This window comes from Barbatula barbatula, assembly GCF_947034865.1.
Source record: "Barbatula barbatula genome assembly, chromosome: 18".
In the NCBI taxonomy this organism is placed as follows: domain Eukaryota; kingdom Metazoa; phylum Chordata; class Actinopteri; order Cypriniformes; family Nemacheilidae; genus Barbatula; species Barbatula barbatula.
This window is the reverse complement of record NC_136781.1, coordinates 13,106,407-13,132,807: the sequence shown is the minus strand read 5'-3', so window position 1 is coordinate 13,132,807 and position 26,401 is coordinate 13,106,407. Positions and strand designations below refer to the sequence as shown.

The 26,401-nt window shown below is 37.2% G+C and overlaps 1 protein-coding gene across 2 annotated transcripts; it reads left to right on the top strand.

The window, feature by feature from the left end:
• Positions 1-35: 35 nt before the first annotated feature.
• Positions 36-25,718, top strand: klhl4 (kelch-like family member 4). Of its 2 annotated transcripts, XM_079479270.1 has the most exons (13): positions 40-172; positions 1,872-2,207; positions 2,306-2,955; positions 12,690-12,857; positions 13,434-13,570; positions 15,371-15,567; positions 17,720-17,932; positions 18,301-18,487; positions 18,696-18,920; positions 20,695-20,857; positions 22,254-22,466; positions 23,815-23,986; positions 24,598-25,718. In XM_079479270.1, the coding sequence occupies exons 3-13, from the start codon at positions 2,537-2,539 to the stop codon at positions 24,655-24,657; spliced, it is 2,154 nt and encodes a 717-aa protein (XP_079335396.1). In that variant the 5' UTR covers positions 40-172; positions 1,872-2,207; positions 2,306-2,536; the 3' UTR covers positions 24,658-25,718. The 2 variants fall into 2 exon arrangements, with proteins under 2 accessions (XP_079335397.1, XP_079335396.1); XM_079479271.1 differs by lacking the exons at positions 1,872-2,207; positions 2,306-2,955 and having other exon boundaries at positions 36-172.
• The last annotated feature ends 683 nt before the right edge of the window (positions 25,719-26,401 follow it).

Sequence of the window (26,401 nt, the reverse complement as noted above, 5' to 3'; positions counted from 1 at the left end):
ATTCCTTTGAGGGTGGAACGTGCGTTTCATTTTGCATGCAAATGCAGTATTTACTTTAGCAGAACTGGGATGAGAAAAGTGAAGGCGCAAGCTTTAGTTCACTGGAAGTCTAGGCAACTTATAAGTTTGAAGGAGTACAGAGAAACACCAGTTTCCTTGTTTTGTTTGAAAGGTAAGACAAACGTTCTTTTAATCTGCAATGATATTGCCAGCAATTGACCATGTGAGTTAGGTTTAGTTTTGAAATGACGTTCCACCATCTACAGTTTTAAATGTGTTTGTTTGATTTACTGGTCAGTGCTTTACTTGCAGGCTTGTCAAAGTGGGATCAGATTTGATTTGCTTCATTCAACTTCTTTCCAAAGCTTGGTTTGCAAGTATTCTATTGTCTATGTTGAATAAAATAGGCTTATTTGGCTAGACTACACGAAGCTTGTGGCTAAATTTTGGATAACAACCCTTTGTCCCATATATAAAAGCACTGTGTCAAAGTTTGTTGTTTCTGTATATTTACAAAAATCGGAACTGTATTTTTTTAAATGGGACAACATAAGGATCGGAGTAGGTTCGGTGTGTTTCGTTCTCAAATGGTATAATAAATATTGACACATGAGGCAAAATCTGATTTTTTTTATAAGATGCTTGGGCATATAAGTGAGCAATGTTGAAAGCAAACAGTTCGACATAAAAAAAGGTCAAGAAACTTGATTCTGAAATGCATTTATGGATGGCTAACATGGTTTCGATATCCATGCCTTTATGAAATATACAATTGTATTAATATTAAAGCCTTTTGTGTCCTCTTTGCTGTATGAAACTATACTGCCTTCGAGGTTAAACTATGATAAACTATAACTGATCGGTTGTATGATGTTCTTATAAATCAACATCCAAACATTAATTGCATTGGGCAATGTATTTCATCCATGTTACCAGTCATTGTGTAGCTCCAAATGACATTCATTTGTGTATTCAAAAGGGATCCTTCATGTGGCCTTTACCTCCTTCTGTTCAAACATTAGACATTTTTTTAATATGCAGGATGGCTGTAATTACCACAGCCAGGGCGAGAAAATCCAAACAGCAGGATTCTTATCAAAAACACTGAATTAAGATCCAAAAGCTTATACATTTGACAAATTTGTTTTAGTGTTTTGTGTATTGCAAACATCTATTGCTCAATACATGATGCCAAATTTGTCATTTTTTTTGGTGAACTGTCCCTTTAAATAAGAGCATTTACGGTTCCTTTTTTCCTACAAACTAGTTTCATTATAATTACAGTATTTGTGTGTTATTAAAATTATGTATATAAATACAGTTTTTTTAACAAAAGCTCTTATGTAAACAAGTGGACACAATAAAATCTGAAAAATGAACCTCCTCACCATACTGGAGACCATTAAGGATAACTGTACCCATATTTTGACAACATTTAAGCGAAGGAACTACACATGATTAAATCATTGACTGTCAGCAGTATATGAACAGCACGTCATTCCATACAGCTGCATATTTAAATCTGCTTTTTTTTCTCAAGAATCTATAATCTAAACAAAACATGCTCACATTACCACCTTCCAGTTTTCAAACATCTGCAAATATTATAATTGAGTTTCAAATGAATTGTGTCATTTATATTACCAGAGGTTTTCATTGGTTGTTTTATTAAAAGCAAAAATAATGTGCAATCTCAAGCAATGACACTTGAGTACAAGTGCTAAACCGGTATCGATGAAGTATATTTTAATTTAAAGACCGGTCTCATAGTCTCATGTACAAATGTTTTTCTGAACATTTACCTGCGAAACCATAAACAGACTGGTGTCAGTTAAAACAGTGATTCTTTCTGGTGTTTCATTGATGTTCAGCTGTCACTGTGGCTTGAGACAGACAGGGAAAGAATACTTTTTCTGCATGGTTTGCCTCATTGAGAAGCTGAGACTGGCTCCCTCGGGATCCCATCAGATGAAGGGACTGTGCAAGGAGACATGTCTATGTGCATGCGTGAGAGAGAGAGAGAGAGAGAGAGGAAGAGCATGTGTGCGCACACATAAAGGAAAGGGGCAGAGTGTGAGAGCGAACGCAGATGATGCTGCTCGTTGGGGGAGATGGTGCTGGTTCTGGCTTTCCTTCCTGTGCTACGAGATTTCCTTCAGTAAGCGTTGACCTCAGCGTCCTGTCTCTTCGACACCTCACCTTCTCGGGTAAGAGCTGTTCTTTATTTGCTGCTGGAAACTGAGCAGGTTGCCCTAAGCCTTCCTCATTTTTCTCTGTGCTTTGTATCTGTGTGCCGTACGTGTAGAGAGAGACAGAACGACAAAGAAGAGGGAACAGGGTGGTACGGGCAGAGGCTGTCATGCATGTGCTGTAACTGAGGACAAGACGCAGCCGGACACGAGGAGAAACGAGAAAGAAGCTGCAGACGTTGTTCCTTTATTATCCAGAACCAGCAACAAAGACAAAAGCATCTAAAGCAGAGACTCGGCTATTATCACACAGATGTGCCAGTGGCATCGCGTCCAGGGCGAATACAATGTCTGTGGCTGGAAAAAAGGAGTTTGACGTGAAGCAGATCCTCAGGCTTCGTTGGCGCTGGTTTAGTCACAGCACCCAGAACCCGGCTGGGAACGGTGGCTATATCCAACAGGAAGGTTTTGACCACCGGGGAACACCAGTCCGGCTGAAGGGTCACTCCCGGGACAGGGGAGGACTTCGCAAGAGCAACAGCCCCGCGCACAGCATTCTGGCTCCGAACCCTGGACCCACGCCAGTTTACGTCAGGCCGGGCAATCAATCATGGCACCAGCAAAACATCATCCAGAACCTCCACGCAAGCGAGGAGCTCCCAAAGAGCGACTCACCTTGCAGTGCCAGGAAAGAGGAGGCGAAGAGTAGCCATGAGGATTTGAAAAACAATACAGAGGATCCCTCCGAGGAGGAAGCCACAGACAGGTAAAAGGCTGTGTGATGTGTGAGAAGGTGTAAGATACATGCAGCTTTTAGACGAAAATCCTATTTTTGCCCGACGTGTAGTAATGAACAGAATGAGTTGCTATTTTGACGCAGAGTGGATTTGCATTAAGCTCCGGGGAGTGTCGGGTTTTGAGTGCAAGTACAGTATTTAACTGTCACTTCAGTCGAGTTCATTACATCGGGGAAATTCACTCAAAACCGACAGCGTGTTTTATTTTGCTTCTCAGTACTCAGGAGTGCAGCTTACACATCGGTTAGGTCTTCAGAGAATATCTTTTTTCAATCAACTCCACCGTTGCATCTGCAACCACAGCTCACCTGGGAATGCTTCATTCACATGGCATACGGGTTGTAGAAGCACAGCTCTCTGAAATATCCCCAGATAAATTATTCAGCAAGCAGGCATCTCGCAGAACACAGAGGAAAACATAGAGGCGCCTCGATATAGCTTGCAATATGGGCGTTCTGGAAGCCGCGAGGTGGCTCGCAGAGAAATCTCCATTTATTTTAGCACTCTGCTTTTTCGTAACCCTAAGCGGGAATATTTCACGTCGTGTTAATGCACGTGTCACGTGTTATAAATGTTATGGAGAGAACGTCATTACATCAGAGGCCATTGGCGCAAGGGCTATAAATTTGGCCTGGATGAATTATCTTTAGTGGGGATGATATTTACACGTCAGAGAACGAGAACGTTTCATTTGCTTGCATAGATCGATGGAAATTTATGAGATTATAAAGCTCTGCTCGGGCAGTTGCTTTCTATTCCCGTCTAAAGAGCAGCATCTTTAGGAGAGAGAGACTGTGTATTTTATCTACTGAGTGGCTCTGTCTAATATAACAGGAAGCAAACATTTTCTCAAATAAGGAAGTGGCAACACTAAACGATGATGAAACAGGAGATCATCTTTTTCCTCTCTGGGTCCTCTCTAAGGAAATGTGCCCATACAATGAATGCATCTTAATGTGTGCCATTGTGTAAACCCTATATGTATAGACATTTCAAAACGATGGTTCAAGCAAAAGGTAAAATATTGTCTGGAAAAGTGAATGCTTAAAATCTAAAATTAATTTGCATTGAACAAATATAATCATAAAAATGCTGGGTTATTTACAACCCAGAATTGGGTCGAAAAGTGACTCAGTTGTTGGTCAAAATAACACGCCAAGAATGGGTTATTTTGGGTTCCATTTTAGGTTGAAGCAACCCAGCTTTTATTGGAAATATTATTGAAAATAACCCAGCATTTTTTGTATTTCGGATAACATGAGGGTCAGTCAGATGACAGAAATTTTAGTTCTAAGTGCAAATTTACAAATATAGTTTAAGCAGTTGATTTTCTATCATAAAGATAGAAATTCTGTCTGAATATGAGCAAATGATCAGTTATAGTCAAATACTGTATGTTTAGTTAGGCCACGTGTCATATTGATATTTGCGAGTCTATCAATATTTCAGTGTGCGCAGTGTTGCTTTTAAGGAGTTTGCCCTTTTATCTTTACGACGGGATGTTAATAGTATGGAGTCAATTCAGGTCAAACTCAATAAATTCAACAAGCAGATTTGTCGAGATTCCTCCCCATCGAGCCATCCTCGTGTCACTTTGCACTATACACATGCTTAAACAAAGGGCATGAGATCTTAAGCATCACATCTTGACCCTTTAAAGGCACATGTTAAGCACTTTGCGATCCCAGAAACGTTCTTAGTGTTAATAGATCTGTCTGCAGGTTGATATATCTTTTGAATTACCTAAGCACTCTTCCTTCCTGTTTGACTGAAATTATATTAGCTACAACAAGAAAACAAATTGTATAGGTTTACTCACACACACATACACAAATGATTGTTTACCCTGATAAATAAGTGCTGTTTTCGTGAACCGCATGGTGAGACTGTTAGAGATTGTGTTATGAATATTTAATCAGAATTAGATACAAACAATAGAGGTTCGATCCCTTAAGATTCCCCATCATGAGTTTTACATTAACACAGCTCTTAGAGCCCCTAGGTACGAATATAATGATACATCTGCTTCTACGTTTATATGTTATTCTGTGTTTTCTTCTCTTTTTAACATTAGTATGCATAAATAAAGTGTAAATGTGCCTTGCAGGCACAATGTGATGGAAATTAGACCTTTCATTTGCCTCTAGACTGACGATTTTGTTGCAAATCGCTGTGTGTGTAAATAGTCAGATCAGATAGAGTTCCCTAGTGCACAGTTTTATCCATTCTATCTATCTATCTATCTATCTATCTATCTATCTATCTATCTATCTATCTATCTATCTATCTATCTATCTATCTATCTATCTATCTATCTATCTATCTATCTATCTATCTATCTATCTATCTATCTATCTATCTATCTATCTATCTATCTATCTATCTATCTATCTATCTATCTATCTATCTATCTATCTATCTATCTATCTATCTATCTATCTATCTATCTATCTATCTATCTATCTATCTATCTATCTATCTATCTATCTATCTATCTATCTATCTATCTATCTATCTATCTATCTATCTATCTATCTATCTATCTATCATGCATCTATCCCTCTATAACACCTTAAGTAGATTTGATTATTAGCAAACAGTGGGATGTCAAAATCTTACGAGGCGGCCAAAGCAGTAATGAATAAAAGATGTAGGTAAAAAAATGAATCAGGATTCAGCCTGAAGCTCTATCACTACAGGAATGGATGAAAACTGCAGAATACTGTGTTCTGTTCTGTAATATCAGAGTAAGGCTGCAGACCTGCTTATCATAAATAATTAAAAGGGATTGATGACATATCCATCTTTTTAAATATTAATTTTTCAAACAGAAAGAGAGATGAAAATGTATATAATATAAGCTGAAATCGTAGAGGTCATGTAGTTCTGTGTTTGCCTGAATTAGAATTTGCGTAAAACTCTTGTCTAACAAAAAGAAAGTATAAAACAAATTCAGTGCATATCATCTTTTGTGTTTGATCTGAGACTTTTTTGGCCCTGACCCTACAAAAAGGAAACAGCAGATACTCGAGTCAGCAGCTGTTACGTTGAATGATATCTCAATTCCCTGTCAATTGCCTTGGAAAATAATGATACCATCTTGTCCTAGAGATCTTCATTAAATGGAGAGATTTGTAGTGTCTTCATAAAGCATTGACAGGTCAGGAGATATTGTCCAGACAGAGAACTGAAAAGCAGAGCGTGTAGAAAAAAATCACCACACAGGTTAGATGAAAGCTGAATGTGTCAGCGAAAAAGCTTTTGAAGCATCAAACATCAAAGATTAATCAGACAAAGTAGAAAAAATACAACTGAACAATATTGCCATTAAACAAGTGTTCTTGAAGGAGGTGAAATCGTTTTTCAGTCTTTAATAGACTTTGGATTGAGGCTCTATTTTTGTAATAATTTAGAGAATTGGATTTTAATGTGTTCAAATTAAAACATCAAACAAGCCTACAAATTCACAAGGGATGTTTTTAAAAGCTAATAAAAAGCAACACCAAAGGACAAAAAACAAAGAAGAAAATTAGTTTGCTTTTGAAAGGGGGCATAATGTTAGAATAATATAATATAATAAATGTGTGTTTCTCTTTAGGCTTCACAATATGGTGCATTCAGTTATTCAAGAATGAAACAGTTAGTCTCTACTCAGTTCACCCTATACATAGTCTATTAAAAGTACAGTTTTTGTCTATATTTCAATCAAAGTTAAAACTCACAATATATTCCTCACAGTCTAAGTGCATTTCTCACAAAATGCTGTACACGTAGGCTAATAGTTGTCTGTATTCTCATATGCATCTATTAACATAACTATTGATTAATCAAAATTTGTTGTCACATGAGGTCAACACATTAAAGACAGGCCATACATTATCCTAACACAGATGCCGAGTGTTCCAAATTCAATCAAATTATAATAAAGCCTTTCAACATGTCTATTAGCCTCCGCATAATTGGTAGATGGCAGTTTGCATCTGCTGAGTATAGGTTATCACAAGAAAATGCACATCTAACAGAAACATGTGACTGATTCATGCATCATTTGTTTTACGAGATCTTGAATTTATCGTAATCATTCCGTTTTAGTTTCCTTCCTTGAAAATTCTTAATGGAACGTGACTTTCCTGGATGCTGATCTATAGTTCTTCCTTTGAGGCTAAGAAGTGCCACACTGGTGTACTATCCAAAATCTGCATCTTTGAGGTACGCACGATTGAACACTTTTGCAGACGGTTAACAATTGTATGTGATGAGACGCTAGAGAGTTACATCATCTAAGGATAAAAACAAGTGCAATGCTTATGATAATAAGAAAGGGCCTGACCCGGGGCTACTATGGCACTTTGAAAAACATGCTTTCATCTTTGCACCTGTTCAGCTTCTGAAGGGCTTTTTGCTGTAAAGTACAGCTAAAACGGCAAGAGAAGAGAAAAAATAACAGACATGCTGTATATGGGTGTGCTGTGTTCTTGTGAATAGGCCCAGATCTCCACAGAGTGTATAAAAGCTATGCGAAATAAAATAAAAGTGAATTTTTTAACTCTCACTTTACACATTTTACTACTTCATTGAAACAAATTGTATAAAAGGAATATTGTCATTTTGTTTCACAGGGTATTCGTTTTTCCTCGAACAAGTGTGTTTATATTCAACACAATCTAATTTAAGATGCTGAAGAGCTGTGGCCTGTATTGCTTCTCATAATGTTTTTGTGCTATCTCATTAATAATGCATTTATGGAAGCTGTTCACAGACTGTGGATTATTAAAAGCCTATTTCAGACAATTACCTTTTATCTTAAAACATACTGTATCATCTGTTGATGTCAAACAGAAATACTTCATTATTGACTCAGATTTCAGATGCAGGTTTCGGGTACACCAGGCACATTTGTCATGTATTAATCTGGATTAAAATTATGTTGGCAAGACTAAACATTTTGACAAGTGGTTTTCAAAAAGCTTGGAAGCATGTCAAATGAGCATGAAAGCAATACGCATATATTATCTTGATTGCTATAGAAGGATCAATTTTAGTCACAAGGGCCTAAAATATTCAATAGGGGAATGCTATGTTATTTTGTTAATGAGGTTTATATGGCTAAAAGCCACAATCTTTGCATACTGTTTGACATTACTTATACAAAGAGAACAATTAAAGAAATAATAAAATAAGATATTGCTTGCACAATAGATGTGAATAACGACCTTAAAATAAAAGTCAAGGCAAACGTTTATTTCATTTACACTCAGTCTTTTTCTTTGTGTCCATTCTGACAAATGGTCATATGATAAATGACTAAAGAAATGCAGAGCTCTTTCCGAATGCTGATGGCTAGATATGAATTTTTCAAACAGACTTGTTCTTCGATTGCTGGAAAAAAAGCAATTGCACTGAATGAAAACAGTTCCTTCAGCACAAATCCTGAGGCTTACATGAATACGGTTCCAGCTTCAAAATAAGGTTGAGCCCTCACTGTACTCACTACATCAGACTTAAAGGACACTGGGTGAAATTGCTGGAGGAATGAAGCTCAAGCTAAGCTGTCTGGGTGATAAAGATGATTTCTACTAACGGCTGTGAGGGAGCACAGATAGCTGTAATCCTCTTTTAGAAGTGAGGTTCATTCATCTTCGTTTGTTGTTATGGAATCGTCTGCTAGGCATACTATTAGCATTCCAACTTTCCCTAAAAGCTATAGGCATGCCGAACAACACCTCCTCCTTTTAGGGATATGCGAGGCATTAAGGGACAGAAAATAAAGAATTTTACATTTTGCCAAGAATAGCCTTGTGACGGGGCTCCACTGAATATCAGATGCACTCTTACAAACATGGGCTGCTATGAAGTATATGGACAATATGTATTTGTTAACATAAGTAAATGCATTAACTAACATGAACTGATAAGGAGCAACATAGTTTTTCCAACATTAACACAGCGTTTTATTTTTAAAATGTATTAGTAAATGCCGTAATAAACACGAATACATTGAATAAATGAGGTATTGTTCATTTTTGGTTCATGTTAGCTAATGCACTAATGTTAACAAATACAACCTTGGTGTTGCTTATAAATTAGTGTTACTGATAAATGTTTTTCTTATTTTGTGCAGTTTTTATACTTTTTTTATATTTATGCTTACATTTAGAGACCTAAAATGCCCCAAATTAAAATCAAATTAATTATATTTTCAGATTAATGTTAACACTTTGAAGCAGAGAAGCAAAATAGCAACAGTTCTGTTTTCAAGCAGTCCGGTTCTGTTGTGATCTTTCACCACACTGTGCATCTCTGAATAATTATGCATGCTTTAAAATTCCGAAAGGGAACATTTACTTGCTGTTCTATGAGGAATAAGATCCTGCCAAATGAAACGGCTTAGAGATGCTTCTGAATGTTTTCACCACCGGCAGCTATTTCTCAAAAGGTCAACGATATACATGCACAGAGCAGATGTGGGAGGGATGCTGACACATATTTTAAGATGCTTGAAAAATCATTTCATACCTGCCTGCCAGCAACATGCTTTTCCACTCTGAAATTGTAACATTGTTTATTTGAAGATGTTAGGCTTTTGTCTTATCTCAATCGTTTTGTGTATTGATTCAGTATTGATCAAAACAGGTGTATCCACTTGTGTTTTTGATGAATACATATCAGCTTTTTTAACAAAATATGATTTGTCAAGATAAATATACGATTTCAGACATAGGCATATGTTTTCAAATTCACTTGTGGCGCTCAAGATGCTCAACATGTTTGAAACAGCATTCAGAGATTCTGTTGGTTGCCTGTTCTTTCAAAGAAACTGTCCCAACTGCTTACTTCATATTGATCAGTTTATATTGAGTGCCTGAGATTAAGTCCAATAACTGTTCAAACGCCGTACCAATAAAGAGATATGATGGGTTGTGCAATGCACCACAAGATAACAACAAATAGCTTTATTCTGCAAGCAACTGATGGGTAAACAGAATGAATGTAATAGTATCATCTGTTTATTTTATCCGGTCCTAGTGCATAATACCACACATATTTATTAAGCAGCTGTATTCCAAGGCCACTGTATTCTTTTACAACAACAAAGATAAAACAGATAAAACACACTGAAGCATCATAACATTCATCCTCGTGTTATATAAGCCATACTGCAATAGAGCATTTCGAACTCCATGCTATTATTTATTATATTAGGTAAAATGAATGTAAATATACTGTACTGTATGAGCAAATCAAAAGATACTTTTCAGGTATTACAGTAATGTTCCTTTTTCATTTTCTATACATCATGTTTAGGTGCATTTTGGCTTGTAATGACACACCTTACCCTTTATATAAAAAGCCAATTTCACAGGCAGAAACAAAACATTTCCTGCAAATTTACAACCTTTCAGAAAGTGATACAGAAGCAATTTGGTTCTACGATACTGGTAGACATAAAAGTCCTCTCAGCATTCCTTAGAGCAAAGTAATGCTTCTAGGTTTTACAACCCCTCTTATGTTGCCTTATTTCTTATTCAGTGCACCCAGTCCTGTGCCAAAATGTAGTTATAATGTCAGTGAGATAAATTACCCATCTATTTAGCATAAAAAACAACTCTAGAATGAGCCTTGTAGCTTTTCACAATACAGACACACCGTAATAAATGGCAAGATGTCTTGCAGCTGCAAAATGTAAAGAATATAATGTAGATTTAACATCTTTTTCGACACTTGATTGTGTTGCAGTAGCTGAATTCCTTCAGACCCAACTGCCCAAGGATCACACACAAAGTGTGTCTGTTCAACCATTCAGTGGATGGACCCTTACATAAAGCAACATAATCACAGAAAATGATAAATAATAGAAATAGAGTAAATCTATAAAATAGAAAAATATATAACATTTACATCAGCCAGTTAGTCTTTGCATGTGGTGCTTTAAGCCTTATAATATCACGACAGGTCACACTGCGCGACATGAATCGGATTGACTTGGGAACGACATGCACGTACACTGTACAATGATGACACCTCCAGAACCTCGCTACAAACGTCATCAGCGTGCTCAGATTGCAAACAAACACAGCACCATGAATCACACTTTGACAGTTGTGCTTTTCATGTGTGCTAGAGAAAAAAGAAGAGGTGGCAGCGGAAGAGAGCAATATTATCTTATTTATTTTTCGCCTCTGTGGCGTTGATCAATATGTCATTTCAGGTTGCATTTTTATTGGCTACTCAGTAGGCGTAGGTCGTACGATCAAGCTAAATTTCTGACACTGCCAGAAAATGATTGCAGGCTGTCTGGCAAGACCCTGACAATGGCCGTCTTTCAGTCTCTCTCACTGTACGACGTAGGACCAGCGTTTAGGAGCCCCGACCTCAAAATCGCCACGGTTGTCATCTTTCGTCTGAAACAGCCCAGATTCGCACCGTCTGTAGCAGCCTTTAGATCAGAGCAACTACGAACATGTCACAGGTTAATTTCTGCTAAATATAACTCAATAATACAAGCTGTAAATATATCTTGGATTTATTTGTGCTGTGGTATGCTGAAGAACTCATTTCTAATAATGATGAAGCACATCTTCTCTCAAAGTTAAGGACACACGGGTGGAATTTTGCTTTTTGTGTTGCCTCTTAGGACGAAGCCAAGGTTCACAAAACTATTGATCCGATGACCACAGCTTCACTGGGGATTTATTCAGTAATTAAAGCTTTTATGAGGTCATAACATTTTATCAGGTGGTGCTTAATTTCCCTCTTGTCTTTATGGTCCTCTTATTAAAAGATGAAGTCGAAAATACAATGCGGCGCATAAAGTATCCTAACGGTCACGCCTAGTTTTTGTTATGCAAATTTGTTTGTTGATGATTAATGCAACCGCAGCCGTAAACATCCGCACAAAGCCATGCATAATTTCGGAGCAGTTTTTGTAAAACGGCGTCCCTCTACAAAATGTAATCAAAATGCACAGCTTTGCTGTACTTCCCTCCGGCAGCCAGACTTTTCAGACAGCGTGAACTGGTTAAATGTCAGCTGTGGATCTTTTTCCCGTGAAGGACAACAAAATAAAGGGTTTAGATTGTTTGCCGTGAGTCAGAAGGATTATTTAGATGCACCACAATGGCTTGTAATCTACCGGTCTGCAGGGAGAGCTGCTCCGAATTTACATGATCAAAGCTCTATGAAGAGACCAGATCCCCATGTCCTGTGCATCCAAACAAATAAATAAATAAACAAGTTTGTGCAAATGGTAATCTGCCTCTTTGGAAAACTTGCAATCCACTTATTCACGGAGTTTAACTTTAATGGTTTCAATTTAAGCTTTGACAAGTGCAAAGACAGATACAGAAAATCACTCATGTCCAACTGGGATGCATGGGGGGGGGGGGGGGGGTGGGGTGGTAATGTCTAGAATTCACACGCACACCTTATCAAACGGGGTGCAAAACTGGTCTATAAACACCATAGATGTTCAATACTGACAATCTAAACACATTTTCTCCAACTTGATCACTCACTGCATGTCAGTGGACCTTCATAACCGACGAGTCAATCGGGTAGAAAATAACTAATAAAGTCACAGAAGCTTGTGCAGGTGTAAATTGAGTTCTTCCCGTCACCGGTGAAGATCAAATAGCCGTATCAAGCTGTCAGAGGCGCACCTCGCTCAGTCCCAGCTCAATTCCTGTCTTCCTTTTTTCCACAGGTTGGCTTCGAGCAGTTTCTCTGGAATGAGCTCCAACTGCTCCGATGAGTTTTTCCAGGCCACAAACCATGCAGAACAGACCTTCCGAAAGATGGAGACCTATCTTCAGCACAAGCAGCTGTGTGATGTACTTTTGATAGCTGGAGATCACAAGATCCCTGCACACAGGTGAGTCTCCGCTGATTCTTTGAAATGCTTTGAAATGCTCCATTTGCCGTTCTGCAAGAAGACAGGTACACAAGACAGGAATATGGGAAAAAGACTACATTTGACAAGGCTATATAGCACTGGTATTGTTTTGATAGTCTATCTTTCCTTTGAACATTCATGTTTTCAACAAAAAAAAAACATCGGAGTGGACTAGAAGCCATTTGTTTTCCAAAGCTTGATCGGTTTGTCTTCCACAGTATAATGTATTAAGTCCAAATGATTTTTGAACTTCCTTCAAGGAATATAAAACAGTGTTTACAAAAAGAATTCTCCCGGCCGCTCAGTATTTTGATGCTATTCTGTTGGAAAATTCTCTGTAGCCGGCGCTCTACAGCACGTCCCAGTTTGACGCTGAGCTCAATCAGCATCACCCTAGAGCTGCATGAAACAACCTGGTGAAAATAGCTGCCTTACTCACATTGCGTTGAGATAAATGATTCGTAGGGGAGGAATTTTCTACGAAGACAACTTTCAAGAAATTGTTTGGGTACATTGTGAAGCATGCTATAAAGGATTCTGCACATTTATTTGTAGACTCGTCCTGAGCGCAGTGTCAGACTACTTTGCTGCCATGTTCACCAATGATGTGTTGGAGGCCAAACAAGAGGAAATTAAAATGGAGGGTGTTGATCCGGAGGCGTTGAGAGCGCTGGTTCATTTTGCATATACTGGTATGTATATATTTTTTTATTGGTACAGCAGTATATAATACAGTCATATATAGACCGTTTGTTAACTTCGGGTCTGTGATTGTTTATTGCTGTCCAGCTAGCTGTCTGGCTAGTGTCCAATAATATAACTATATATTGAGTTTGTTTTAATTTATATTAATCTATAATATTATTTTATTGTATAATATTAAAATTATTGTATTGTATTAAATAAACGATTTGTTGATTGAGTTGTTTACTAATTTTATTAAATAAACAATTTGGTTCCTGTAGTTGCATTTAAAGAAACCGTATGAGACATCTAGCGATTGAGGTTGGTATCGCAGTCTAAGTTGGAGACGCAAGTTTAGTCAAGTAACACTTCTTGGTTTCTTTTGATTGTTAACAGGATTAATCTACAGGCACTCGATTATTTGCGAATGTGTACCGGAAGTTAAGGGCAGTCCACGAACGTGCTCATGCGCAGTTACGTTGTTGTTTTGAAGCCGTCTATAATTATAATCACAATATAGAACCAGCGTTGAAGGAATGGTCCAAAAATGACTGGCGATTATCTGATGGCGGGCTCATATTTTTGATAATTATAAAAATTATTTATATACAGTATACGGCTGAAAACCCCAAACGTGTTTTTCTGAAATATGGATGTTTGAGGTTGGAAAACCATTTAATTTATTTTCTAGTAAACATTGAAACAAGGTCTCACAGACAGGAACACCATGTAAAGGTAAAACTTAGAACATACAGAAAATGTACAAAATGTGTAGTGAAGAACTACACTCTCCAGGATACAGTTTGTAGCCTAAAGACCAGCTAACGTTTAACTATAAAGTGGTACTACAAAACCATTTTTGGACCCATGTATGCTAATTTTAGGGTATGAATTAACAGTTTACAAATTTGAATGACTAGGCCTATGCTACACAAGACAACATGAAAACAGATTTATTAAAGGGGTGGCTCTACAGTGTTTCATGCATTCTGATTTTACAATGTTAAACGTGTTGTCTTCTCATGCTTGACATGGTCAACTTGTTAAAAAATGAGTTGGATGTATGACATAGTATTTCTGTGCTCGATACACTTCGAGTGTACAAAGTTTTTTTGAAAATGTAACAACATTTCTTAGGTCCTTATTGGGCAATTATCCCTGAAAAGCACGACATCACGTTAACCATCGAGAGCGGGAAAAATAGCTAAACCACACGTCAACCAGCGAGAGTGTAAGATCGAGCATGCCCATAAATGCGCTTCGTTCGTCGTACTGAAGTTCAGCTGTGTTTGTTTGTTCACTGTATGTCGGTGAGGAATGTTATATAAACGGTGGATATAAAGCTGGATTTGGAGATCGTTTGAAACTGATAGATGGAGCAATCCCAGCGCTAAAATATGCCAGACATGAACCACGTGCGCTAGTCAATTGTCTGTGTTTCGTTGGCAATCGCCGTGTTCGTGCATAACCACAACACAACCTTATAGTGAATCAACGGTTATGCAGGGACAATGCAATGATGCCCTCCCTCCAGCTCGCCTGTGTTTTGAAATAATCGTACAGCAGTATCTGTCTTTTATAAATGTGATCAACCTAAGACTCTTTGAATATTTGAAGTATGCAATTCTTCTCTAAAGGTGCTCAAGATTAATATGAGATTGGGAGAAACTGCGTGTGTTACATCCGCTTTAATGACTACACAAATCCATTCATTATTACATTAGTAATTGTTTAAAAACTATAGGCTACATCATATGTTTATTTTGATAACCCTTTGTTAATTAAATAATTGTTTTCTAAATCTACAGGAGTCCTGGAGCTGAAAGAGGAGACGATTGAAAGTCTTTTAGCTGCTGCATGTCTCCTCCAGCTCTCACAAGTCATTCAGGTTTGCTGCAACTTTTTGATGAAACAACTACACCCGTCTAACTGCCTGGGGATCCGCTCATTTGCTGATGCTCAGGGATGCGTGGATCTTCTGAACGTTGCTCACAACTACACTATGGTACGACCAAGAATATAAGAATCTATGATATAATCATACATATCGTACGATGTATCTAGTGCCAACATTTATCAGTTCTCAGAGAACTACAAAGACCTTGTGAAGAGTTTTGCAGCTTATACTCCATTTTGGGTTTGCATTTATAAAAACTGACAAAATGATAATTTGGCTGGTGTATATGTTTAAAATTTTACAACGAAAAAAGCGCTAATTTATTCTTCTCTCCTACTATATTCGGTCTATTTAAAAAGTGAGAAAATCCATACCATGATTTTAAACCTTGTCACGCATAGAACTTGGTGTGACATTTTATATCTCAGCATGGTGGTCTACAAACCTCTTTGATGTATTATGAATGTAGGAAAAAGTGGCTTTGGTTAAATAATGGCAATGCATTAAGTATTCTCAGGAGCCCAAAGATCCACAGAGCACATTTGCTTTGATGGGCATTTCTCTGCCGAAGTGCGGAAACAACTTAGGAAGATAGCTGTTATCTCCGAGAGGACATCTGCACAGGCTGTTTACAAAGAGCTTTCCAGAGCACAGAGGTTAATCTAATCATAGAACACAAGCAAGACGATTTCCCCTTCAATCACTTTGGTAATGAACATAGCCTGAACAGAGCTTCCCCTTTCACTCTCTGTGGTGTCAGATTAAAAAGTCGTAGTTTGATAGACTTTTACTTTTTTCCTGTTTTATGACTCATTCTGTCCTTTTGTGAGAGAGGCAGACTTGAACCTGTTAATGTCTTGATTCAAGATATCAATGGCCTAAAACGCTGCTTGTCCAATGTATAATTTTTGGAGGATCTATTGATCTATATGTCTTCAGATGTGTATAAAGACCTTAAATAATGTGTAGCATGTTTTTTTTCCTTAGAATGAGCTATTTCTATCTACATACAGCGCGGTACTCAGATCATAGCACAGAGCGTGCTTCTTAAATACATGATCACCTTCGGCAAAGAAGCAAAAACATGACGGCATCGTAGTTCTGTGTCTGCCGCCGGAGTTCTTCAAAGAGTGAGGCATTGGTCGCAGTTCCCAACCTCTCTACTTGATGCTGCTAAATTTTATACGCTGGACCTTTAAGGTCCCCACTCAAGAACACACAACCCTTAAATTGGCACAACCATTAAATTCCCACGACTTTTTTTCCAACCTAATCATATAGTTCATGCAAAGCCTTCTGCGCAGTCCTACAGCATATTGCTGCAGGACCAGTTAGTCACTGTTCAGTTTGATGCCCTCCCCTAAAATATATGCCTGCAAGAAGCTTTCAAAGCAGTGAAACAGAATGAATGTATTCAATTAATTGCCAGGGTTGTTGTGATGGTAATTGGGAATAATGAATCCATATCAAAGTCACCAGAAGAAGTAGACTAAAAATCTATATGGAGGAGGGGATGAAAATCAATGTATGGCACTTATTTAATTATGTGTGAGCTAAGCTCCGAGAGCGCAGGCACGAGTTTGCGAGAGAGACAAGAGAGAGAGAGAGCTGTTTAGATCTGATTAATGATCAATAAGATGTTTACTACCCTTATTTGCAAGAGAATCGATGAAGATTCCGTCTGATGCGCAAAGGAAACTCTGAAAGTGCCATTTGTAATGAACAAGCTTGTTCAAAAGATTTGCAGCATCCTTCTTATCACAGTTTTATCAAAGTCAACCTATACGGTGTCCTAACGGACACAATCGAGTAAATCATTACATTGCTGGAACGAAGTATGAAATATGCTCTAAACCAATATAAAGAATAATATTTCACTTGCAGACTTTGGCATACTCTCCAATGCACTTGTGGGTGCTCGCCCATGCCCACTCAGGCTCATCTGTCCTTGTTCTTATCTAGGATTTAGGATGTCCTTCATGACAGTGGATTTTAATGACAAGCAAAAGTTGATAAACCTTTTATATACTATTGTTATTGGCAGAGCATATAGTAAAAACACAACGTTGGTTTGCAAAATATACGTTTCTCAATATAAACTTCTGTTGAACCGTTGTATAAAGCAATACCTCACAATCCTTTTGTTAGGCTCTTTATCCCGTGCCTGTGGCTGAACCACAGCCGTGGTGATATTTGTGTCATATTGCATCGCACATTTACAGGCAAGTTGCATGAGCAAACAGCTATGTTACATTTTCAGGAACACTTTTTAGAAGTCATCCAGAACCAGGAGTTTCTGCTGTTACCAACCACAGAAATAGTCAAGCTGTTGGCCAGTGATGACATCAATGTTCCAGATGAAGAAACTATTTTCCAGGCGCTCATGATGTGGGTTCGCTATGATGTGCAGCATCGACAGCAGGATCTGGGAGTGTTACTGGCATATATCCGACTTCCTCTTTTACCGCCTCAGGTTTGCCAATGACATCCATGTCAAACATCCTTATTTATTAGATATTAGATATTATTTACTAGAATAATTTAATTTACTATATAAAACACCATGTAGTGTGTTTTACCCTTTCTTGGGTTTTTCGTTTTTTCACAATTTGCATTGTTCCAAAGCAGCTTTACAGGGGAAAAGCGCTTTATAAATAAAATTGAATTGAATTATTTATTCATTCCTTGTAGTTTAGAAATCAGAGGTCGGAAACAGTTTAATTTGACTTTTGCTAATCCAATTTTATAAACAATAGAAGTATGTAGTGTTTACTCACCATGTGCACTGTTTACATGAGTTCCCTCTGTAATTGAATACCGTTTTGGTTTGCTTTGTTGTAGCTTCTTGCTGATCTGGAAAACAACAAGATGTTTTCAGAGGACTTGGAATGCCAGAAGCTCCTGATGGAAGCTATGAAGTATCATCTTTTGCCAGAGCGCCGTCCTATGTTGCAAAGCCCTAGAACCAAACCACGCAAATCCACAGTTGGATGTCTCTATGCTGTTGGGGGGATGGATGCCTCAAAAGGTTTTCTTTTTTCATTCTTTCCCTAGACTTTTCTCACAGTAGCATCTCTAAATAGAAATTTCATATGGTTTATCACAAAACAAAACGTGTTTGCCAGGATGCAAGTCATTATCATTGTTGATTTTGCCCCTGAGAGATAGTTTGTCAGCTATTAGCCTAGCAGCGTGCAACAGACTGCACAATAAACCGAGATTCTGTCTGCTTTCAGGATCTACAACAATAGAAAAATATGACCTCCGTACAAACAGATGGATCCAGGTTGGCATTATGAATGGGCGAAGACTTCAGTTTGGCGTGGCGGTGATTGATAACAAACTTTATGTTGTTGGGGGCAGAGATGGACTTAAGACCTCCAACATGGTGGAATGCTACAACCCTATCACTAAAGTCTGGTCCACTATGCCTCCAATGTCAACCCACAGACATGGATTAGGTGGGTTCTTTGAATGTTTTAGATGTTTTTGTGTAGTATTTTTATTGCGTGTTGTTCTGTGGTGTGTCCAAATGACATGACCAAAAAAGTGATACATTACTTGGAAATAACTTCCATCATGCATCATTTGCTTCATATTTAGACGGTTTCATCGGACACACACGGCTAGCCCAGAGTAAACTTCCGGTCTGTGTTTGATGATTGCTCTGGCTATTAATGTAACTATATTTATTGTTTATTTCACGATACATCACGATTATTCGCATCCAGAATAAAAGTTCGTGTTTACATAATATGTTTCCGTGTACTGTGCATATTAATTTGGTATTTATAAAAACATACACAGACATGCATATATTTAAGAAAACATTTAATGAATCAACATTTATATATAATGTTTACTATTGTTAAAAATAAAAAAATACATGTTAATATTTTCTAAATGTATGTGTATGTGTTTATAAATCAAGCTTATTTTATTTTACTAAAACGAAAACGTAGAAAACGTTTCTGTTCATTGAAATCAAATCAAATATTGACCTAAAAATGATAGAAAACCTTAACTGAAATGAGTTTAAAGCACTAAAATTATAACACTTAACAAACACCAAAATAACTAAAATAAAATGTAATTAATCTTATTCTTGAATAAATTATAAAATATTTAAAGCACTTAGCTAAATTAACGTAATACTAAATATGAAATAAAACTAATATCAAAACTATAATAACACAGTACACAGACATATATTATGTAAACGCAAACTTTCATTCTGGATGTGATTTATTGTGATTAATCCTTTAACCACCTTAATTATATTTAATATATTAATATTATTTATATTAACATTTTATTGTATAACACTGCAGACTATTTATAAGCTGTTCTCAAAAGCCTTCCTACGAAATTTGTCTAGTCTTCACAAAAATAAAAAAACACTAAAGTAAAACAGTAAATCTATGATGTAAAATGCCATCCTCACAAAGTATGATCTTTTACTTATTCCAGGCAATATTTCAAGCACAAAATTTACTAACCTAAGTTCAAATAAATAACGTCAAAATAAATAACACTTTATTGCTATGCATGTTGAAAATAGAACATCCAAGCTAGTGTATGCATTCTTTTATTGAAACTGGCACAAACACCATTGGCTTAAGAAGTAAATATATGTTATATACAGTTGCATAACGTAACCGTGCACTCACATCAAAGCTACAGTGTGTATAAATCAAGAAAGGCAACCTTGGCCACCCATAAAAAAGTTAAATAAAATATATGACAGGTAATTTAAACTCGCCGAAGTGAAAATGCACTGTACAATAACCCCATAAAACTGACACTATAAGTTGCACATTGAGGTCTTTAAAGTCATTGCAATATCGGAACCAAAATGTCGGTCAAGAGACGATTTATATGTCAAGAGCCAAACTGGCAAGAGCCAGAGATTTATAACAGAAGCACGAAGAACCTTTACTGTGAAGGGTGCAGAGAGATGCACCATGAATTCTTAATGCTTTCCACAGCGTCTCAGGGCCGTTGTGCTTCGGGTCTGACGGGAAGGACATTTTTCAACACCTGATATCTGGTCTGAGAGAGCGCCCTTTGATGTTCATCAAAATTAATTCCATGTTATTACCATTTAAATTTTGACATTTCACAGTCACATTAAGATGCAGGCGGATTCTCGGCTATTGGATTGTGCTTTTGTTCTTTTTTGTGGCTCAAAAAGCTGAAGCCAGTTTTCTTTCTTTCTTTTGTCTGTTTGAAAAGGAATTGCTGTGCTAGAGGGGCCTATGTATGCGGTGGGAGGTCATGACGGATGGAGCTATTTAAACACAGTGGAAAGGTGGGACCCCCAGGCGAGGCAGTGGAATTACGTGGCCAGTATGTCCACCCCACGCAGTACTGTCGGCGTCACAGCTCTCAATGGAAAGTAAGGATCTTTACTTCTTATTTTTTGACTGTTGGTGCAGAAATACAATTTATTCATTGTTCCAAACTGAGAATATCTCTAAAATAACCCTATTAAAGAGAGAGGATACTACATGTTGAATATTTCATGTCATTTACTGACCCACATGTCATTCCAAACCTGAATAATTGTTTATAATAAAACTATTTATTTGATATTTAATTTATATTGAATATTCATTTATATGAAAATTGTGTTGTCTATTTATTGAATTATATTAAATAAAACTACAGTTATTGATTTCTACCGAAAGTGAAGTTTGGGCCACATAATGTTTGTTCATGTTGTTGCCGCTGAAAACGTCTAAACTTAAACGATTTACTTTTAAATGATTTGCATATTTTAGTAATTGTCAATAAGTTTTTACCACTTTTGTGAATATACTCTCGGCTGAATTCACAATGATTCACAATATTCAGTAGCACAGTCTCACATCGAATTCCTGTTAATAAATCAATCAATTGTACAGTATGTACATTTTTACAGACCTAGTGAGGTCTGTAGGTGTTGTTTCCAATACTTGCTGTAACAGCCAGACGGGAGTAAATATGCTCTGAGACCAAAGAATCTCTAGTGTCCTTTACATTGGAGTTACATGAGTGTCGGGTAAGCTGGCATAGACAGGAAAAAGGGAGACTGACACTGTCTGAGAGAAAAAGAGGCTAGTTTCGAAGACATTGAATGATTACACGTGTGTACTTTTGTAAGCAGGTCAAAGACAAAACCCTTCAAGCTTCCTCCAGAGCCCAATGCCCTACTTTTCAAAGTGATTAATTGATCAGTATTTTACCAGGACAAAGTCCAAATGAAAAATGTTAATACAAGTTCCAGTTTTTTGCTGTACAATTCATCAATACATGTTATTCCACAGGAAAAAATGAATGGTCCTTTTTCATCAAAATGTTATAACTTGCCCTACATTCTTTCCTATTGACATCACTAAGGCCACGCAGGCTATTGGTTAATGTTATCTAAATAACCAAACTCCCCATTTGAAATCTCCAAAACTCTTAAAGGAATAGTTCACCGTCAAAATGATAAATTCTGGCATCATTTACTCACCCTGCTGTCGTTTTAAACCTGTGTGATCCTCTTTCTTCTGCGGAGCAGAAAGAAGATATTTTGAAAACCCATTGACTTCTATTGTATGGACACAAAACCAATGCAAGTCAATGGTGACCAACGGTTTTCTGTCACCAACATTATTCAAAATATCTGAAAGCCATAAAGGTTTGAAATGACAGAATTTTCATTTTGAAGTTGAACTATTCCTTTAATTTCCGATGGATAAAATCAAGTCACTTCCTACATAAGATGTCTTTCATGATGATTGTAACTAAAATCTGTTCGTCTACAGGTTGTTTGCTGTAGGTGGTCGCGACGGAAGCTCCTGCCTGCGATCCATGGAATGTTTTGATCCCCACACCAATAAATGGAGTATGTGTGCACCAATGTCAAAGAGGAGAGGAGGAGTGGGTGTGGCCACTTACAACAGTTTCCTGTATGCGGTTGGAGGCCATGATGCCCCCGCTTCAAGCCACTGCTCACGCCTCTCGGACTGTGTGGAGAGGTACTTTACCACTGTACAGAATTCTGAAAAGAAAAAACATAAAACACTCATGTTGATAAAAACTGTGTTTTACAGACCAGACTTAGTTTAAATCAGGACTATGCCTTGGTTAAATGATGATATTTTAGTCGCTTTTTTAAAAAGCTTACGAAAAAACATTACTGGTGTGCATCTTGATACAAAACAAAGGCACTGACATTAAAATGTGTCAGGGCAAGTTATTTTTTAGTTAAGAACATTCCCTTTATTCTGGGACTAGCAGCCTCAAGCCTTGTCTGTGAATGTTTGTTTGTTTGTTTGCGATCAGCAACAACAGCCCATAAAACGTAGACTGTGAGGTTGGATAGAAGGTGTATGCCAAGTGCTGTAAATCCTGCATTGTATTATTAGCAAATCTGAACATGCCTTGCTACTGTGAAACCATTGTTACATGGTCACAGAGGAATGTGGGTGGAAGCCGCAAGTAGTTCAGTAACATGGAGTGAGATGCCCCCTGCTGGTGATGACTGGAACTATAATACAGTTATATGTGGAACATCTGAAAATATACAAATCATTGAAAAAAACATGAAACAATTGTGCCACAACTAGCTGGAATATAAATTATAATAAATAATAAATTAACCGTTAAACTATACTGTATTTGGATAATATTACAATTATATAGCCTATTATATTTCATACAAAATAATGAATCTTTGAATGTATGAAGGTTTACACACACACACTTTGTATAGGCATAGTTCACCCCAACAATTCTGTCATTTATTCACCCTCATTCCTTTCCAAACCTGTATGACTCTTTCCTCTGTAAAAGTAGATATTTTGAGAAATGTATCAGTGGTTTTGTGTTCATACAATGGAAGTCAATGGGGCAATATTGTTTTGTTACCAGCGTTATTCAAACTATATTTGTATGTGTTCTGCACAAAGAAGCTATTCGTACTGGGTTGGAATGACATGAAGGTAAATAAATAACGAAGAGTTTTCATTTTGGCTTAAGTATCCTCTTAAGTGGTTACTGTGTAAACATGAAAATATAACATAATAAAAGTCAACACAATATGTAGCGAAATTAAGTAAAAAATGATGCAAATGCACAATAGCCAAGAGCAGCACAGTAGAAATTAAACTCATTACTCAATAATCAGTGCTCTGTGTGCTAAACCCTCAATAGATTTTATTGTTGAGGATAACCTCAGTGTCCAAGGCTTTCATAGCCATAAAGGACTATTGAGTAGGAAAATAAATCTGTAAAGCAGTTATCTCTCATGTTACTCCGTGGCTTTATGTTGATTTAAGTATCTCATTAAATTCGCACCTCCTGTGATCTGTGCTACATTTACAGGTACGACCCAAAAACAGACACATGGACCACGGTGTCTTCCCTGAGCGTCCCTCGAGATGCGGTCGGGGTGTGTCTCTTGGGAGACAGATTATATGCAGTCGGGGGCTACGATGGCCAGACCTACTTAAACAGTGTTGAGTCCTATGATGCACAGAACAGCGAATGGACCGAGGTGGGTGCATTATGTTCAAATGGGGCTGCCTTTGTTCACGCACACCACACAATGAGAACTGACAGTCCAAGTGAGTCAGTTTGTTTTGGTGAAGTTAACTTCCAGTGTATTGGCTGCTATAGTAGCAATGTAAGTTTCAACACATCAATTGAGAGTAGCTGTCTATCACTAAACTTGAACTTATACTTGAAATCAAATACATAACACTACTTTTTTACTAAGCATGTGTCTGAAACCGATTTGGTGTTCTTAGCAAAGATGAATGACAAAATGTACCTAGAAATGTTTTCGACATTGGATACGTGTCAAACCGGCCATTTTCTAAATGTTCCTTGAATGCTCGGTTGATGTGTGGCTGTGAACAGGAAGTACATGCATTTCCTCCCATTCATATCTATTTTCCACTGGGTCACAATGGCACAGGTCAAGCACTCTTTCCTCTGCCAGCTTGGGTAACAAGTCAACTTTCCCTCTTTTATAACATTCCTTGCGATGATGCATTAGATTGTAAACAGGGACTACACGCAGAGCGCGACTGGGAGCAGAGCAGAGGAGGGAATTTGTTGTGGTAGCACACTGGTCATTAACCTCTGTATCTCTTGTTATTCCAGGAGGTCTCTCTAAACATTGGAAGGGCTGGGGCGTGCGTGGTGGTGGTGAAACTGCCTTGAAGGCTCAGATTCCTTGAGCTGAACTGCCCTCGAAGAACTCACAGCATCGCTGAAAGACACCTTTGATGTCAACAATTGGAATAGCAAAACACACATAGTTCATCTAAGCTATTGAAAACACTGGATTCATTGAAACCGATTCTTTCTGCTTTGTTTAGATATTTCAGCACTACTGTAAACTGAAAAATAAATAATGTGTATAAGATTTTACGGTAATGAAATTTTATGAGACAATTTCATATTTTATATTGAGAGACTTTTGACATGTATCCAAACAGACTTTTTTGAGTTGAACTTTACCATTTTAATATTTGCATCTTGCTTACCTCGTCATACATTTCTATCTTTTAAAAATATGAAAATCAACCGTATTTTAAAGACAGCGGCATACTTATTTACTTGTGACATTTGGTGAAAGATGTATTTTGATCTTAGATAAGCAATTGTAAAGACCACTGTGAATACTTCCAGTTGTAAGCTTGCAACAAAACTAGGTTTGACTACAATATTTGGACATTGTCAATTTGTCATGCACAATTCTCATCTGAATACACATTTTTTTCTGAGACTAGGTTCAGCACCTTTCTAAGAACTTGTCTTTGAAGTAGAAAAAAAAGCCAAAGTTATTAGCACGTCTTGGTAAGTAATGACTTTTAATTGTAATACAGTTTACAGTAGAAAATATACTATTATATCATATTGATATTTCACCATTATGTAAAGGTTTTGTAATTTTTATTAAATATAATTTTCGATCATAGCTTTTTGGCATGCTTTAATATGTCTGGATGCCAATTTAAATAATTAAATCATCAAAATCAGCCCCTTTAAAACTTTAAGATTCTTGCTTTTGTGATGTACTGATATTCATGTTTCATTTGGACCATGCCAAAACTAAAATGGTTTATTGTCTCTGACTTACTGGAATGTAACATGCTTCATCAGGTATATGTTTACTAAAGTGACACATTTGCAATACCTATGTGTTCACTGAAACATTTGTCTTTGTTTATGGCATGCAGGAAAAACTAGGAAATAAAATGATTTTTGTCTTTTCTGAGTATTGTTTCTACAATGTGTGAAAATTTCTTGCATATCATGTTCTTGGATTTCCCATATATTTATTTATATGAAGCTTGAATATGTACTGTACTGCCGTCCAGTGGTTGCCGTTTGTACAGCATTAACAGGGCTTGGCCTACTCTACAATTGTGTATTTTGCTATTTTATGTCGCGTAGGCTATAATAATACGTTCTTTATTTTTTTAAATCATATATATTTAAACCTAATATTAAACCTAAAAGGAAAATAGGCAATAGCACGTCAAGCAATACTCCCAGTGACTTTAGTTCACCTATAGCAGGCTCAAGTCCACAAAGAATGGTGGAGTGTAACCTTTAAAAAATTAATGCATTATTTGTGCTGAAATGTCAAGAGATGAAAGTGATGTGAGAGGACAGACTTGCTGTCGAAAGAAAAACTGATAGATTGCAATTAGGCAATACTCTGTGCTTTTCAACAGAGCACGAGAAAAACAAAGACCAAACATTTCAGAGGGAATAAGAATTGATTATAATGCAACGCATCAGAAGGCGAGTGGAGAGCCTGTATAAAAGGGCAAGAAGAGTGCAGGTGTTGTTTTAGTCCCTACATATGTTGAAAATTGCAATATCTGAAAAGATTTCTGAAATTACATGACTTACATGCCCTCACGGATTGCTCTGTCTACTCCATCCAACCTGC

Bases quoted from the DNA above. Each gene is read 5' to 3' on its own strand.
- klhl4 (XM_079479270.1), top strand. From the start codon at position 2,537: ATGTCTGTGGCTGGAAAAAAGGAGTTTGACGTGAAGCAGATCCTCAGG. The intron at 15,568-17,719 runs GTACGACCAAGA...TTACATTTTCAG, and splicing joins TTGCTCACAACTACACTATG to GAACACTTTTTAGAAGTCAT. The intron at 23,987-24,597 runs GTGGGTGCATTA...TTGTTATTCCAG, and splicing joins AGAACAGCGAATGGACCGAG to GAGGTCTCTCTAAACATTGG.